This window comes from Lygodium microphyllum, chromosome 6 (genome assembly GCF_053477565.2).
Source record: "Lygodium microphyllum isolate KBCC chromosome 6, Lygodium_microphyllum_v1.1.10, whole genome shotgun sequence".
Lineage (NCBI taxonomy): Eukaryota > Viridiplantae > Streptophyta > Polypodiopsida > Schizaeales > Lygodiaceae > Lygodium > Lygodium microphyllum.
The window spans coordinates 162,740,578-162,758,791 of NC_141140.1; the positions used below are offsets into that span (position 1 = coordinate 162,740,578).

General features: G+C 41.2%; 1 protein-coding gene across 2 annotated transcripts in view; it reads right to left on the minus strand.

Annotated features, from left to right (window-relative positions):
- The window catches only part of SAE2 (SUMO-activating enzyme 2), a 56,149-nt gene extending 43,865 nt beyond the window's left edge, over window positions 1-12,284 (minus strand). The window contains exons 1-4 of one of the 2 annotated variants that reach the window (XM_087680391.1): window positions 12,106-12,284; window positions 11,928-12,014; window positions 11,481-11,564; window positions 11,067-11,285 (exon numbers count right to left, since the gene is read on the minus strand). In XM_087680391.1, coding sequence (XP_087536517.1) covers window positions 11,067-11,285; window positions 11,481-11,564; window positions 11,928-12,014; window positions 12,106-12,138 — 423 coding nt within the window. In that variant the 5' untranslated portion in view covers window positions 12,139-12,284. Of the gene's footprint in view, window positions 1-11,066; window positions 11,286-11,480; window positions 11,565-11,927; window positions 12,018-12,105 lie in introns of both variants that reach the window. The other variant, XM_087680390.1, reaches the window with a different exon arrangement.
- Between the last annotated feature and the right edge of the window lie 5,930 nt (window positions 12,285-18,214).

The following is an 18,214-nucleotide window of genomic DNA, read 5'->3' on the forward strand; positions in this document are numbered from 1 at the left end:
CTAGATTAACCCTTCAATACACACACCTATCGATATGTTGTAGGCAAGCTTCTTTGGGTGATTCATACTAGGCCAAATTTAGCATACTCATTTGGTGTACTTGGTTAGTATTTTTCAGCACCTAGGATGTCACATTCAATTACTTGTCTTTGTGTGTTGAGATATTTGCAGTGTACTTTTAATTATGGTCTGACTTATGGACATGGTTTATGCTTGGCAGGGTTACACCAATTCTGACCGGACAGGAGATCCTGACACCCAACATTCCCATGGCGGTTACCTCTTTTCCTTCGCCATGGCTCCCATTTCTTGGTCAAGCCATAAGCAGGAGACAATGGCAGTTTCCACAACCGAGGCTAAGTATAGGGCTCTCTTTGATGGTACCATTGAGGCCATCTATCTAAGAAGCTTGCTGGCTGCGCTTCAATTCCCTTGTGATTCTACCAAAGCCATCAACCGACCAATCCTACAATACATCCTACCTCGGATTGGCTTGGGTGCACCTTCCTCTACTTCTTCAAATTGACAAAGAGGAGATGCTTTCCTCTTGCTTCTCCCTCCAGTTTGAGAGGGAGCAGTTTCTTCTCTTGATCAGTGACAATGATGATGTTTACAGTTTGGCTTTAGACATTTTAGACATTTATTATTCTTTGTAATTGTGTTTCTTCAGGACATTTGTAACTTCATTCACACTGTCAAGATGACATGATTGTAAAAGGGCACTAGGACAAGTGAACAATTCCCCTACAAGGGTACTGTCTAGTGGCACCGGTGCATCGCATTCTACATGAGCATGACATCTTGCATACCCCTTTGCATTACCCCATGCATTGGCATTCTGTTCATGTAAACATGCATCTATGCGCATTTATCCCTTTTCGGTCTTTCATGAGTGGTCGACTCTGGATCCACCATATTCGTGGCATTGCACATGACAATTCTCCAAAGTAGTTTCCCCATGCTTGCTTACTTGTTTTGCTTACCTTGCTAAGCTCACCATCATCTTTTTTGCCTCTCCACGTATTCTCCATATGATACACACACACGCACACACTTTCATTATTCTAAGGCACTTATCCCAATAGTGTGTGGGAGAGATTTTCTTATTTTATGAAGGACTTGGGTTTATTTCCCCTCTACTACTTAATCGGCCACCGCCCCTCTCTCACTCATATATTCTCCAAAAAAAAAAAGTCCATTGTTGATTCCATCCGCCTTAGTAGGACTTGGTAGGCCCTTGGGCAACTAACGAGCACCCTTGGTTTGATGCCCTGGCCTCTCTAGGGTGTTCACTTGGGCTCCCTTGGTAAGATAATCATCGCCTTTGTAGTCTTGATAGGCCACTGGGCAGCCATCGTGCACCCTGTTAGCAGAGTATTTGTCAGCTCATGTGTGAGTCTGAGCTTGATTAGGTATTTTAGGTCTTTTATTAGGTCTTTTTCTGGTGTGGCATTTTATGCCAGTGGAGCATTTTATGCACCAGTCGGCCAGCATTAATGCTATCCGACTAGCATTATTGCTCCCCACTTTTTTATCCTATTTATACTCAGTGCTCCTCCTCAGTCAGTATCATCATCATCATCTTTACCATCTGCAGACTCTGTGGAGAGAGGAGCCAGAGCCAGTGCCAGTGCCCACGCAGCCAGTGACTCACTGTTGTATGCGACTGTCTCGTGTTCAGATATATGGATTCCATTTCCCGTGCATACATCTGAGTTCTCATTTGTATCGTGTTCTTTTCTTTCTTTTCTTTTTGTCTCGTGTTTCAGCAATTTATTTCAGCACATGTTTATGCTTCCACCGCTGCTCCACTTCTGACATGGTATCAGTTTTCAGGATTTGTATTTCTGCTGTGTTTTCTTGCTGATTTCAGGACTGTTTTATACCCCTGCTGATCAGACGACTGCTGTTGCAGCCAAGCGACCTGTTTTGGGTTTTTGCAGTTTTGCCATCGCCTGCTCCCTCCGCACCCTCTGCTGCCTGCGTTTTTCATCTGCAGCTGCTGGCGACAGTTTTCTACCGGTTTTTCTCCAGTTTACAGCCTGCGTTTTGCTGATTCAGCATCTCTCGTGGCTGGGTGACTGTTACTTCAGGCCGTTTTCTCTATTTTTGGCAGTTTTTGACTGATTTTTTGACTTTCTGCAGCAGATTTTGTCTTCTATTGATCAGATTTTGGGTTCTATTGCATGTGAACTCTCATTTTCTGCAGTCTGTGTGTTTGTTTTGGCTGTGTTTCCTCTCTAAATTCCATCTCTTCTCTACTTCTCTTCTTATCCTCTCCATATGGCTCCTCCGTGCACTTCCACTGATGATAAGTTACATGGCCCTAATTATCTCACATGGAGTGCTGTCATGAAAGCTTGGTTTGTGCAGAAGCGGCTATAGTACATCGTCTGTGGAGCTATTGCTCGACCTCTCCGTCCTTTTCCTCTTCCTGAAGACTTTGATGAGGACAACCATGAGGAAGCAGTGCTCACATGGGACTCGGTCGATGCCCGTGCTTACTTGGCGTTGCTTCGGTGTATTTCTAAAGCGGTCTTACCGGCGGTTACCTCCTGTAGGACATCTCCTAAAGTATGGCAGAAGTTGCTGCAGATGTACGAGGCACCTTCCACCATGCGGGCAGTCACACTTTATGGCCAGCTCCAGCAGATGAAGTTTGAGCCAAAAGATACTATTCAGTCTTTTCTTCTTCGTGTTACGCAGGTACAGGACCAGCTTCGGCACATGCAATTTGCTCTTCCCGAGGCGCATCTCGTCGGGACGGTCCTCTACAAGCTCCCCCCGGAGTTTGATGGAGTGGCCAATGCTTTGCGGGCGCAGACATCATCGACTCCTGTCAGTTTTACACATATGACCTCGATGCTTCTTGAGCATGAGGCATCCTTGAGATTACAGGGGCGGCTTCCGGCACATTATGGAGGTGAGGCTTATGTAGCTTCAGAGAGGGGTGACGGGAAGAAGAAGTCGAAGGCCCAGTGTTACCACTGTGGCAAGAAGGGACATTTGCGGAAGGACTGCAAGATGTTAGCGGCTTCCAGGAAGAAGGAGCAGAAGACGAAGCGGGATGTTGACTCTACCGATGAGTTTTCTTCTTCCTCAGACTCCAACTCCAATCCTCCGACCAAGGTGAAGTCCAAGGCGCGGAAGGGATCCTCTTCTTCGGATCGCGGGAAGGGCTTGGTAGCCCCTTCCTCGGCTGCTTTCTAGTGGTGGTGATGAGGTCATCCCTCACGACTCTCTTGTGCCAGAGAGGGAGTGTGAGCGGGTGTTCAGATGGGGCAGCCGCGCCTCATCTATACTTTTATACAGGTGCATAGGTTCCAGAGAGGGACGTCCTTGACGCATCGACTTCAGTCTATCAGAATCAAATCCTGGAGCTGGGATTGACATCCAGGTTCATGCTGAGCTGGTTATCTGACAGAGAGCAGGAGGCTTTCGTCTGGCGCTCACATGAGGGGACACTTTGGCGGTCTGGTCAAAGACGGGGAATCCATGGTCACCTATGTTCAGGGGCATTTTTGACAGGATGGACTTGTATGCTACTGCAAGATATTGGTGATGGACACAGAGACATGCTATGATCTTCTCTATTTTCAGGTGTTTGGTACGATTGACATTGACATCAGGTTCTCTCCGAGGCACCTTGGTGGTGGCTTGATCACCCACTCCTTGGGTATCCATGGTTCTACTTGGTGGTTCTATGTTATATAGTTTCTGATTCCTTTTCATTGTACTATTGTATTGTGTCAGATCACTCATGATCTGAGAGAGGGTGTTAGCAGAGTATTTATCAGCTCATGTGTGAGTCTGAGCTTGATCTGGGCTGGGCATTTTTATTAGGTATTTTAGGTCTTTTTCTGGTGTGGCATTTTATGCCAGTGGAGCATTTTATGCACCAGTCGGCCAGCATTAATGCTATCCGACTAGCATTATTGTTCCCCACTTTTTTATCCTATTTATACTCAGTGCTCCTCCTCAGTCAGTATCATCATCATCATCTTTACCATCTGCAGACTCTGTGGAGAGAGGAGCCAGTGCCAGTGCCAGTGCCCACGCAGCCAGTGACTCACTGTTGTATGCGACTGTCTCGTGTTCAGATATATGGATTCCATTTCCCGTGCATACATCTGAGTTCTCATTTGTATCGTGTTCTTTTCTTTCTTTTCTTTTTGTCTCGTGTTTCAGCAGTTTATTTCAGCACATGTTTATGCTTCCACTGCTGCTTCACTTCTGACACACCCTTTGTCCAATGCCCTGGCTACTTTGGGGTGGGACGCCTTGGGGTTTTTTTTTTTTTAATGAAAAATAAAAACTTTTGGCTAGCCCACTTTTCTAGCTCAGTTTTGGGCCTAAGAGGGGGGTGTTGAGCTAAGAAATGCACTTAGCCACTTAAACAGCCCCAAAACAACTCATTTTATGCCTATTTTAGGCTTATTTTAGTTAAAACCCTAAAATGGGACGTGGATCAAGAGAGTTAAGTGGAGGCTCCCAAACTTTCTATAAATAGGCAGCCTACCCTCAACTCTTCCCATCTCGCTTTTGCAGTTTTCAAGTCTTTCAGCTTGCTGCCGACACCCCGGACGCGGAGGACATTGTAGTCCAAGCTGGAAATTGCTGTCTACATCAGTCAAGCGCCTGTTTCCAACCTTTTCCATGCTGATCAGAGCTGATTTTAGCTAGGCAACTGCTATTGAGTGCTGTTGCTGCTGACGTCAGCCTACCACGCCGTCATCCTTGCTGGCAACTACTGATTTGAAGCTGTTTGGACAGTTATCTGTCTCCTCTAGCTCTCACCTTGCTGCGTTTGGCAGTCTCTCACCTCAACCAGCTATCGCCCAGCTTGCCTAGGCTGTGTTTCGCTGTTTTCTCTCTCCTCACTCTACGTTTGCAAATTTTCTCTCTCGTCAACTTGCGTTTCTATTGCACACTGCCATCTACATCAGATCCAACACACTTGCTGCTACGTTTGCTGGTGTTCAACATCCAAAGGTTGCCTTGCTGCATTTCGGGATTTGTTCAGAGTACGACACACCCTCCAACTCATTACCCCTGCCCTAATCCTCCAGATACAAGAGTTTGTGGTATAGTATTTACTCTCCGCATAGTGTGTTTGCTGCATGAGCATTGAATATTCACCATTCATTCATTTCATTATTCATTGCATAGTGTGTTTGCTACATGAGCATTGTATATTCGATAGTCATTCATTTCATTATTCTCTATGTTCATTATCTCTAAGTTAACCTAACCCTAATTGTATTCTATGTTATCAGTTTGTGCTTTGTCGTACGATTAGTATTGTGTTTTCTGTGTTTAGAGCCTTTCTTCACACCAAGAGGCTTTTTCACATCCCTCAAGGTTACAGGCACTTGTGGAACCACCTTTCAACGTCACTACAACCTAGAGAGCCTTTCCCTATGCTCCATGATCAACCCTCGCAAGATTGGGACCTTGTAGGTCCACTGTAGCTGGAAAAGGCTTCAGCTAATCAAGTATACCATCTTATGATTAAGGACCACCATTGGCTAGTCCCCAAGGCAAATACTATCTAGGTGTGCACAAATCATGACATTGGTGGAAAATGACTATCATGGACGGTTGGTTCAATAAGACACCATACAAAAGTAAAGTCTTCCTTTGGCTAATCATGATTAGTGGGCTGCCTCTCGCTGCAACACTTGCAAAACACCGCATCTCGAATGGTGCTTATTTTTTCTACCTCACCGTTGCAGAATCTTCTCACCACCGTTTTCTTTTGTGCCCTTTGGCACCAAAAATCCGGTGCCTATTATTTGCTATTTGGAAAGATGTGGTTGGCTCATTGCTAACACCCCTTTGACTGGTCTTTGCTCAGCCCAAATACCCTTCTCTGGCACAATCACATATGAAGATTTTGTTTCCATTCCTCCATTTTTAGGGTTGCTCGCATAATTGGACAACTCGAAATGCTTTTGTTTTTTATTCCACATCCAAGATGCAATCTCACCTTGCCAAGTTGAAAGGTCTTCTACATCGGCAACTTCTACATTGAGCAACCAATTTCCAAGTCTTCCTTGCTATTTTTGCCTCTTCTCAGTCCTATTTTCATATCTACCCTTTTTCTCAACCATGGAAAACTTTTTGAATGGCTTCTTATCATCGTCTTGGAAGCCCCGGTCCTTTCTATGTAACAAAGCATCAATTGTACTTGCCATCTCTATGAGTTATGACATGCCGGTTACAACGGTTTTTATTCCTTTAGGCAACCCACAACAATACTTCTCAATTTACTCGTGAAGGGAAATGGCCCAGTAAGAAGTAATAGGCAACAATGCAACCCATAACTTCTTATTAGATTGCTCCAGATTTTTGCACTATGATGCATCCAACTTATTCCAAGCAATCATAACATCCACTTCAAAGGTGCTTGTCAACCAATTAGAAGCAAACATTTGCTTAAATTGTACCCACATTGATAGTGCTCTACCTTACATTAGAAGTGTGGACCACCACTACAACACATTTCACTTCAAAAAGGTGGCTACCTTTCGTATCTTAGAAGACTCAATGAAGCTGCCTCCAAAGTATACCGCATCAAACTGTTGAATGAAAGTCTTAAGGCTTTCAATCTATCTTGCGCACTACTAAAGGCCTCAAACTTCACCCCTTTGTCACCCTCATAATAGTCCTTTATTGGCCCCTTTGGAGTCAAGTGATTGTCAACTAGCAGATGCAAAAAGAGTGTACATTTATTGTATTTGCATTGTAACAGCACCATATGAAGAAATTCCACGAGCAGCATTCATTCCTTGAGCTCATTCCTTGAGCTCTACCAAGCTGTTCCTTGTCTACTCCAGTCCTTATATCTACAGTATTCTCTCTCAAACCTGCACTTCCACACAGTTCTATTGTTCAAAAAAGTATTTGAAATCAAAGTCACCCAGGTTTACTAGGGAAACCCAAATTACTTTTCTCTAGCTTCCATGTCCTAGGGCTAGATTGAAGGACATCATGGCAGCATTGTGACATAGAGAATCATCCTATAAAAACCCACAATTACCATCTCCTTTGCAAGACTCACAATAAAAGTACTCAAGATTGGACAAAACCTACTTATAAGAATCTCAAAGTTGCACTCCGCCCAATTGGCATACATGTATTGGCTCCCATAAGGGCTAAAATACCTACAAAAATATCATTTGAGACTAAAGGATGAAGCCAACTCTGATATACTAAAAAACTAATCTACATGAAGGGCCACATTCCTCACCTCAATATTCACTTAGTGGAACTAAAACATGCATACACTATCTTCAACTAAGATGATATAGTATATAGTAGCACATGATTTCTATGGGTTGTCCAAGAGACAAATCTTATGAATTGCCCCATCAAAAACTTTTAATAAATATATAATGACAAAAACATAGAAGCAACTTTAAAAGGAAGATCAATCACAATAATGCTTCTCTAGATGTGAACATCGTACTCTCCCATGGGAAACTTACTTCACTGTATGACTTAATTTCCATTGCTCATAAGCCGAGATAAAAGTGGTTTTAATTGTACAAGCAAAGAGCTTGAATGCTTTAGCAGAACAACAATGATAAAATAGAGAGAAATAGAGAGATGGAGATGGAGACCCATGAGGATTGTTCCCCCGAGGCAGTTTTGCATAGACTCCAATAAACCCCTAGAAAAACAATACTTACTTATTAGTGATGGGCGAAAAACATGTAAAACAATTTGATGCTGCAAACTCAATGAAGATGCTCTATGGCAAGAGCACTAAAACAACAAGCTTGAGCTAAGAATTGGATACTATAGCACATTGACAAATAGACAACTATTCCAATGTATCTATGACCTGGAAATACCAATGACTATGTATAAAGTACAAGCTAACTGGTCACATGTAAAAGCCGGCAAGCACAGCTATAATTCTTAAACTCCTCAATCCTACTCACTGATGGGTTACATCTTTATCACACACATTGTATGACAGTATGTTCACATATCATGCAAAGGCATGCACACATGAACATGCCCTAGGCATAAATGAACTTTAATTCGCCTTAAAACTTTGCGCCTTCAACTAAGGAAGCTCATTGCAACACTTTCCTAGGACCAAAAGCTCATGCCAAGATAATGAAAAAGTGATCCTATCACGAGGAAAACATACTTTATTGCAAGTAAAATTGCCATTTTGCAACTCTAGTGTCCAAAGTGCCCAAAATACCATCAGGGCCAGATCTTGTCAAAAGTGAATGTAGTTGATGGAAGTGTGTGGAAAATTGTTGTAATAGACTGCAGTACACAAGAGACAAAGAAAAGAGAAAGAGAAACACTATAAAAGAAAAGAGCACTGCACAAGGGACTCAAAAGCAAAGAGAGACTCCGGAAATAGAATCCATGTGCCAAGATATGAGACAGTAGTACACAACCAATGTGAGTCACTGGCTGTGAAGGCACTCGGACCTGCTCCTCTCCCTCCACCAGAACCAATCAAGTGATGAATGATCGTAATGTGGAGAAGAAGCCTCAATAAATAGGCAAAAATAATGCCATAAATCATGTCAGGTCAGCCAGCATTTAATGTTGATTGGCCAACAATAAATGCTAAAATGACCATTATAAAATGTCATGAAAAATGCCTAAATAATCAAGATAATATCCAAGTACCCTAGCCCATTGAATCACATGCACAAACTCAGCCATGAGAACTGACATATCTACTAACACCCTCTCTTAGATCATGGGTGATCTGAGACAATACAATATACAATAATAATGTCCCATTATAGTACATACAACAAGAACCACCAGAGTAGAGCCATGGATACCCAAGTAATGGGTACGCAAGCCACCACCAAGGTGCCTCGAAGAGAACCTGATATCGATGTCGATCATACCAACTCCTAAAAATAGAGAAGAATCATAGCAGCTCTCAATATCTATCAACAATGTCTCACAGTAGTATACAAGACCATTCTGTCAAACATGCCTCTGAACATATGTAACCATGGATTCCCTGCCTTTGGCCTGACCGCCAAAGTGTCCCCTCATGTGAGCTCAAACTAGAAGCCAATCTCGCTCTCTGTCAAATAACCAGCTCATCATGAACTTGAATGTCAATCCTAGCTCCAGGATTTAAACTTGCCAAACTTCGATTAATGCGTCAAGGAAAACCCCTCTCTAGAACCCATGCACATGTATACCTGTATAGATGGGGTTTACCTACCCCATCTCACCACCCTGTCACATTCCCTCTCTAGCATTGGAGAGTTGTGAGGGATGACCCCATCACCTGAACTAGCAACTTGGAAGGGAGGCCCCTGCAGCCATTGCCGCGGCTACATAGATGGAGCCTAAACCTGGACTTGGAGAAGAGAAACAAGAGAGTCATAACCCATCGTCACCATTCTACACTTACTTCTATTGTAAAGCTACTAATGTCCTACAATCCTTTTGGAGATGACCCTTCTTGCCATAATAATTACTGAGACTTCTTCTTCTTCCATGGTATGGCACCCCTCTCCGAAACTGGGACATCTGAAGTACCAAGAGATAGTATCCTCACAGAAACCTAAAGCTGAACACAACAATTTTGCAACATAACACTTGTAGATAAAGATATAGCGTCGACATGCTGACCATCAGGAGATGCCGGAGGAGCCATGAGGAGGGAGATACAAAGAAGATGAAGAAAGGTAAGGGATCTGTAGGGAGAAAAGTATGCCAAAAATACAAACTCACAAGGATTGCACGAGTTCCAAGCAGTAAAGAAAGCACATAGAGAAAAGATCAACAGTAACCAAAGTGTAGTGATGAGAACACGACAACTAGATGCATATGAACCCTCTCTAAAGCTAAGCAATGTACCACACAGTGAGAAGACAGACCAAAAATAACCGGAACCAGCCTGAAATATTGTCATCCAACCCTGCACACAAGCAAACAGCCAAAATGCAAGTGCAGTGATGAGGACACGACAACTAGATGCATATGAACCCTCTCTAAAGCTAAGCAGTGTACCACACAGTGAGAAGACAGACCAAAAATAACCGGAACCAGCCTGAAAATATTGTCATCTGCACACAAGCAAACAGCCAAAATGCAAGTGCTGATCAATAAAACACAGGCAGCAAACACCAAAACGCAGATTGGGAAGGGTGAGTAACAGGTCCCCAGCCCTGAAACAAGCCCAAAAAGCTGAAAACGAAAATGGCAATCTACAAAATGTTGAGAAAGCTCAGGCTGCAAATCAGTCACAACCGTCAGAAGAGGTCAAATCAGTAAACAAAAAATCAAAACTCAAACCTGAAACAGTGTAAAAGAGCAGCAGGAACAATGATCCTGCAATCTGATACCATGTCAAAAGTGGATGCAGTGATGGAAGCGTGTGGAAAACTGCTGTAATAGACTGCTGTACACAAGAGACAAAGAAAAGAGAGAGAGAAACGCTGCAAAAGAAAATAGCACTGCACAAGGAACTCAGAAGCACAGAGATACTCAGGAAGTGGAATCCATATATCAAGATATGAGACAGTACAGAACCAATGTGAGTCACTGGCTGTGAAGGCACTGGCACCTGCTCCTCTCCCTCCAGCAAAACCAATCAAGTGGTGAATGATCGTAATGTGGAGGAGAAACCTGAATAAATAGGCAAAAATAATGCCATAAATCATGTCAGATCAGTCAGCATTTAATGCTGGTCAGCCAGCAATAAATGCTAAAATGACCATTATAAAATGCCAAGAAAAATGCCTAGATAATCAGGATAATATCTTGGTGCCCTAGCCCACTGAATCACATGCACAGACTCAGCCATGACATATCTGCTAACAGGTCTATGAGAATGAGCTACTTGACTCTCATCACTCGCATACTGAGGTAAACCTCTCATATGCCTACCATAAGGGTGGAACAAATGGCCTATGACAAAATATGAGCTGATGGCAAACAGACACAGTAATACAATGTTTGTTCAGACCATCAGGATGCTTAAACAACTGTCTTTAGATACCAAATTAAAAGACTTGCATAAACCTCACACACATCAAAAAGCAAGAATTTGACATTACCTGTCCTAGGTAACCTGTGCTTCCACTCTCTACAAGAGGAACTCCAGCAGCCAGACAAAGGCGATTGACATGGCGCCGAGCATCTACATTGTCCAAGCCATTCAGAACAACGTTAAACTGTTTGAAAAACTCCACATTGAACTCAGGACTTTTGACATTTGCATGATGAGCCACTATGTTGATATCAGGCCTAAACTTCAATACAGCTTCACGTGCAACCTGGAACAGGAAAATCTTCTCCTCAAAATTTGCTTGCCATTCCCACATCCATAAGAGAGTGCTGTTTTGTAACACACTATATGTGTAGCTAGAATTATCAAAAGCAACCACAGGTAAACCAATGATATCATGCCTTTCAAATTAAAATAACATGTGCAGCATCTCGCATCACAAATAAACTTGTAGTGCCCTCACTTTAGCTTTTGACTGTCCAACATGTCGATTTCGAAAAAGAAACTGCCGATTCAAATTGCTGACTTCAATAGTGTCCAAGTCAATCTGTTACAAACAACCGTACACCTTAGATTGCTGGAACCAAGCGACCAGCAAACTCAACAAGCTAGAACCCATGAGCTACTTTTAAGCTTGTCCCATTTAAGGCCTTGTAAGCCACCAGCATCAACGGCTTATACAACCTGTGTTTAAGTAAAACGTCTAATCTCTGCTAACAAGAAACAATAATCCGACAGAATCAAAGCTAGTCATAATCACAGTGAAAAATATGTTTGTTCCAAAACCATCATAGAACCACAGCTAGTAATAATCTAAGTGAAAAACATATTTCTGGTACAAAATGGGGAAAACAAGCATTTTTTTTCGACCAAACCATAGAAATGCTGTGTAACTTTTGGGATAACTCACAACATGAATGTTTTTGAAGCCAGTTAAAGCCAATGTCTTCAGCAATTCACAGCCAATGCCGCCGGCGCCAACCATAAGGACCTTTGCCTTCTGCGAGCCAGAAGGCTTCAGAAAGACGTACTGGAAAGCAAGGAAACGGGAAACCCAACGGTTCATATAAAGGAGAGCGCACGCAAACCTCGATGGCGGCGAGCTCCTCTGCTGAAGCCATGGCCACCAATGCGAGCTAGTAGGAACAGTGCATGGACTGATGAAACACCGAGAGAGAAGAAACCATCGCCTGGTCCGCAACGCGGAAAAAACTAAAAACAAATTTGCGTACCGGAGGTGAAATCGCTTCGTACTTTTTGAATATGTCAATTGGAGTCTGTAAATTAAGGTCGGATGACTTAGTCATTTTCTCTAACGCCTGTTTAAGAAAAGCCGAGGTGTAATGTGAAATGAATTGCAAAAGTTTCCCATAACATCCCTCCACTTTAAAGATGAAGGTTTAAGTTTTACAAATCTTTTAATTATGAACCCAATAAAATGTGTGTAATTTGATCGATATTAACCTAACTTAATTTTTGTGAACATCGGTCGAGAATACGAATTAAAATGCATGGCTCAGTACATTTGAGTGGGAAAAAGTGAATTAGTGTATGACTTATTGTATTTCTAATAAATTAAGTAAATTAAAGAGCAATACAAAGTAATGTTTTAGTGGAGAGTAAGTAACTTCAAATGTAAAACTTAGTACATTTGAAAAATGTCAAGTAATTAAAATTATAATGCAAGATTCAAAATCCTTGAATGTAATTATACAAGGGATAAAATCAATACTACTCTTTGGGTAATAAATTGACTGAAATGAGCAAGATAGTAAAAAAATATGGGTGATTTATTAGACACATATAAACTATTAAGTGATCGTAAGCAATTTTGAATATTAAAGTACTTACTTGAGGGTGTGCCAATCATTACTGAGTTGTAATAAGAGTAGTCATTTACCGTCCTTGCTCCATATGATTGGTTGTGCATAGAAAGAGGAGCGGTGATATAAAGATGACCACAATGGACAATGTGAATGGTGAGAACTATGAAAAAATGAGTACAAAGTGCAACATGCGGTGCATGTTACATGTATCAAGCTAAGTGTGCCTTACAATGATGTATGGCACAATTCTTTGTGAATTTCATTAACCTAAGGAATGTGCCTTCCCCAAAAATGGCAAGGTGCATGTCTATCCTAATATAAGGACTTTAACTTTGTGTACTAGTATATAAACTTGAGGTATGACTATAAGTTCAAGTTTTTGAAGATGTAGGTATTTTCCCATAAATTAATTATTCTAACAATTGGAGAAAACCACTTGCACAAGTGAATTTCATGGGAGGTAACAGCTATGATGATGATTATCCAAACTTCATCCCTCATTTCAATGAATAGGCTCTTGAATCCAAGTTGTGTGACTCATTGAATCAAAATCCAAGCGCTTTCTCTTATCATCCCATGCTTAAGATGGTTTGTATGGTCCAGGATCATAAACCTGCATGACAATAGTAGTATTTATTTTTTCATTTTGGAAACAATAGCTATCATCCCTCTAATTATCGTTTGAAATCGTGACTACTACCATTATCCTCCAGGAAAATCATATGTTAGGGGTTAAAGGCTACATGTGCCTAGCCGCCTACATTTACTTGTACTTACTTGCCACACACCTGTACACTGCAATCGATGACTACCCATCATTGTCACTTTATTATTTATTCTTCACATGACAATAGAATAAGAGAAGGTGTGTCACACAATGTGACTGTTGGAGTTTCCACACATCGATCTCTCTCTTCTTTGCTTAAACCTCCATGGCTCTTGCTTCTCTCTTCCTTCTGCGCTCATGCTTCCACTCCTGCTCCACCTTTCAACTAGTATCAATGTGGGCATTTGGTGAGCTTCTTCAACATTGTATTCAGCCGGAGAAGGAGAGCTCGTTTGAAGCTTTCATGGTAGCCACACACCGAGGTATGCATTAGTCTCATTGAGCTTCCCCTTACTCTAGCTTATTCTAGACTTGTTTGAGCCCTTCCAAGGGAGTGTTTCGTCATTGGCAAGAGGCCTATTTGCCACACTCAGTCAACAACAATAGTAGAAGCCATAGGACAGCTAGTGTAATTTGCACCACCTATCCTAGTTGTCCTATTCGCCTCCATTGCGACTTCCCTCGATCATCTCTAACTCTTGGCTTGCTCCAATAGTGGTTGTTTGCTTAGATATCCTCCTTGGCATTGAGGACTTGCATTTGGGCACACATTGAGGTTTAATACCTTCGATCATTGACTATATTTCAAGACAAATCTGTTGTAACACACTATGGGTAATATGTATTCAAATGCCTATTGTCCATGTAATGCTTATGAGACACTATTGTAACTCTTGAATATGGTTTGATACTTGGGCAACTTGGATTGATCAGAGAGTAAATAGCTCGACATTTAAAGGGTTTATTGGTGTAGCAAAGTTTGGATAGCAAGTGTTCACAGCGAATACCCATGTATTGAATGCATACATTCTATTCAAGTATAATACATGGTTATGTTGATGCTTGACATTGTTGCTTATGCCCATATATGCTTATGGTTAGCTCTACATCTTAGATTTGATCTTGGTTGATTGCACTTGGGCAGTGGCTATTTGCTTGAGTCATTTCCACTTATCAGCTTCTTAAAGACATATTAAAGGTTTATGCTCTCAAATGTATACATAATGTACTTTGGGCACCCGAATGCTATGAGCTACTTTGGATACTCCAAATTTGCTCCAATTGAAGTACTTGGTATTTTTTACACCGACCTTGGTTCATTTGAGTCTATGGGAGACTTTCTTATGCTCTCTTGGTTTATGCATATACTATTATTATAGACATTATAAGTCTTTGGTTCTCAATGGGTTCTACTATAGTGCTAGTTGCATTGTACATCCTAGTTGCTACCCATATCTTCTAGTAGTGGGAGCTTCCTCTTTTTTGCGTATTTACCTATAGTTACACATTGATTTACTATAATTTTATGGACAACCATACTAAAAATCGAAATTGACCAATTATTTTAAAAGTAGACACTTGTTTTCATCACTATAGTGCTTCCCACTCGTGGAAAATACTTTTGGATTTGGGATTATTTTTTATTATTAAAAATAGCTCGTACTCTCTTTGTTTGGTAGGCATAATGGTAGGTGCTTCAAATGCTTCCAATGACAATGCTATCTTCAACATAGAGAAGTTGGGTGACAATAACTTCTAGTATTGAAAGACTCTGATTTGACAGGTATTGGTGCAAAAAAGGCAAGTTAAGCCATTGAAATTAGAGGGCATAAAGCCATAACTTTATGATGCAAAGGAATGGGAAGAGCTTGATGAGCCATGTAAGTCTATTGTCATTTTGTCATTGTTGTCAAAGCAAGTATACTTCAATATCATTGAGACTGAGGGCAATGCTTATGCATTATGAAAACAGATTTGTGATCTCTATGATAAGTAGAGTCGTGTATTACAATGGTATTGGCTTAAGAAACCCATGAACCTTTATATAGAGGAATGGACATCTATGTCTTCTCACTTCAATGAGTCAATGAGTGACGTGCAACGAGCGATAAGAAGAACGAGCAACTTCATAGCACTAAAGAGTAGGTTTAGGCTTTAGACTTATTTTATAAGAGCAACTTAATAGCCCTAAAGAACTAAAGATTGGACCAAAAGTAGTACAACAATATAACAAAATGATGCCACAACATGCAAAGGATCAATGTCAAAGTTGTTAACTTTATAAGAAAATGTCAAAAGTTCCTTTTTTTTTTTCATACAATGTCATAGGCATCCTCAACACTGATCTAAACAATATCATTTCCTTCTATGCTCTCATCGTCCAAGAAAATGCATCTTCTCTAATGAATCTCCTTCATTTGTTGGTTGCAATGTAGATCTTGAGCATATTTCTCATTGTAGTCTCTCTGTGTACTCTAGCAAAACATTGTAGAAGACAAATGAAGCAAAAGGGTATTCACATTAGCTCTAATGGAATGCCAAACAAACACTCTATGAGAAAACAACTCTAATTCATTAACTAACCTTCCAACAAATCAAACACTAAAAATTATCCATGTCAAAATCCCAAAATAAGTATAGAAACCAAATGACATTAAACAAATCCTAGTCCATAGACTCCAAAATATCACTATCACAATAGGCCAAACCAAGCATAAATACCAAACAATAAAAGCAACAAAATATCCCTACTAGCACTACCACATATCAAAGCAAGCCAAATGCTCACTAGTTGTCATATAGAGACACTCTTGCCAAAACATCCATCACATCATTGCCTACCTATGAGTTGCTAGCAACCTCCTCAATTAGCTTCTTATTTAGGACAAAGAAGAGGCAAATCGTGTGTTGAGACCAATGCCCCATCACCATCCATAGAGACACAGAGACATCCTATCTAGAGGGAGGTCTCCAATAATGGGGCAGTACCACACCTCAACTCGAGGGTGACCCCCCCCCCCCCCCAATGACAACAAAGAAGCTCCAACTAGCATGCCACAAATGCACAGCTCCTCTACATTTGCCCCCTCAAATCATCCCCACCGCTATCACATGCTATGCTCTTGGGAGGTAAGTGGTGGTAGACAACTGAGTCTAAGGGTCTAAGTTGAAGCTCCTCGAATAGAGGATGATTGGAATCCAAATACATAAGTGGCTTGTATCCATGCATTTGAACAAAATATAGCATGGAAGTAGAACACTACATAGCGACAAGCAAATCATAAACCCATTGCCTCACGCCATAAAATAATTGTGGCACATGATGCAGTACCAAGATATGATGCCATATCTCCATACCATAGACGCACACATATCTCTCTACCCATCCCACATAAGGTCCCCCAAAACACAAACTTGTTACAAGTAAGCACATGGCTAAGTGTAGCACTGCATCCTATGAGAAACATCATAGAAACATAGTACTTGCAGTGGAGGGCATCACTAATAACTGTCCATAATTTAATAATGAGGCCACAACTACAAATATACCAAAACGCACATGACCTTTGATAGCCTATTCCACTATGTAAGTGATGGGGATCCATGAAGCATGCTACTAGATGGAAGATCTAAGAAAATCATGTTTGCAGCCCAAACCAATAGAGTTCCCATTGCGGCTATACTATTTTCCCTTTGGACAATTAGCCCTCACGTGTTTAGGGATGTGCGTGTACACAGGGTTCTTCATCCCATTTGCAACGACCCTCCCAATCGTGACATTATCACTCATAATAGCAAAGAAAAAATTCGCCACTACCAAATGGCACAAAAGCATAGTTGTGTTTCAAATGAAAAAAAAAAAAAGCAATGGTCCTTTTTGCCATGTGTGTGCCTACTCTAGCACTGGCACACTCACTGGTAAACAACCTTGCATATATCGATAAGCTAGAAAAAGTAAACAATCCAACCCATAATGGAGATGTCCAATCACCTGCAATAAAGTCATCCTCATCATTCATGGTGTTGCTCTTGTCATGTGAAACCCTCTTCCTTCACATGTGGCATAGCATAACACCAAAACCATAGAAAGGATTCTCAACCTACCTCCCAAAGCCTAATGACAACGTGCAAAAGCAATAACAAAGCCAAGTCACCTCTCAAAGCGAAGATCATCTCCTCATCCACTCCACCATCTCTCGTTGCACATGTGCCTGAAGCCCTCTTCTTTCTCTCTCCAAAAACTCCCATTTGCTCATATCAATCAACAATGGGTAGTTCTCTAGCTCCCACTATGAGAGAGACTACATATTAGGAATGTACATTGTCATCACTTCATTGGCAAGTAACATCCAAGTCTTACATGCCACTGGAAGGGAAGGCAAGTGGCTAGCTTCCCCCAAGAATATAAAAAACCTCTCTCACAAAAAAGGAGATCTTGATAATGGTCCCAACAAAAAACAAAACCAAGTTATTGTAACAAATATAATCTCTCATCTATATAGCACTATTTGGGTAGCCATCTAGATAACATCAAACTTTTTCAAAATTTTAATATCATTACTCCTCTCTCTTGCCTCAAGACACACAAGGACTAGTAAAATATGTTTTCTCTTCTTGCAACAAACACTCATCATAGTATATCCTTAAAGAATGCTCCAACACCATTTGGTTGTTCAATAAAGTCCCTAAATATCTCAATAACCCTTAGCAACACCCTCTCCATGATAGGCTTTCTCTACATCCATTTATTAGCACAAAGGGAAC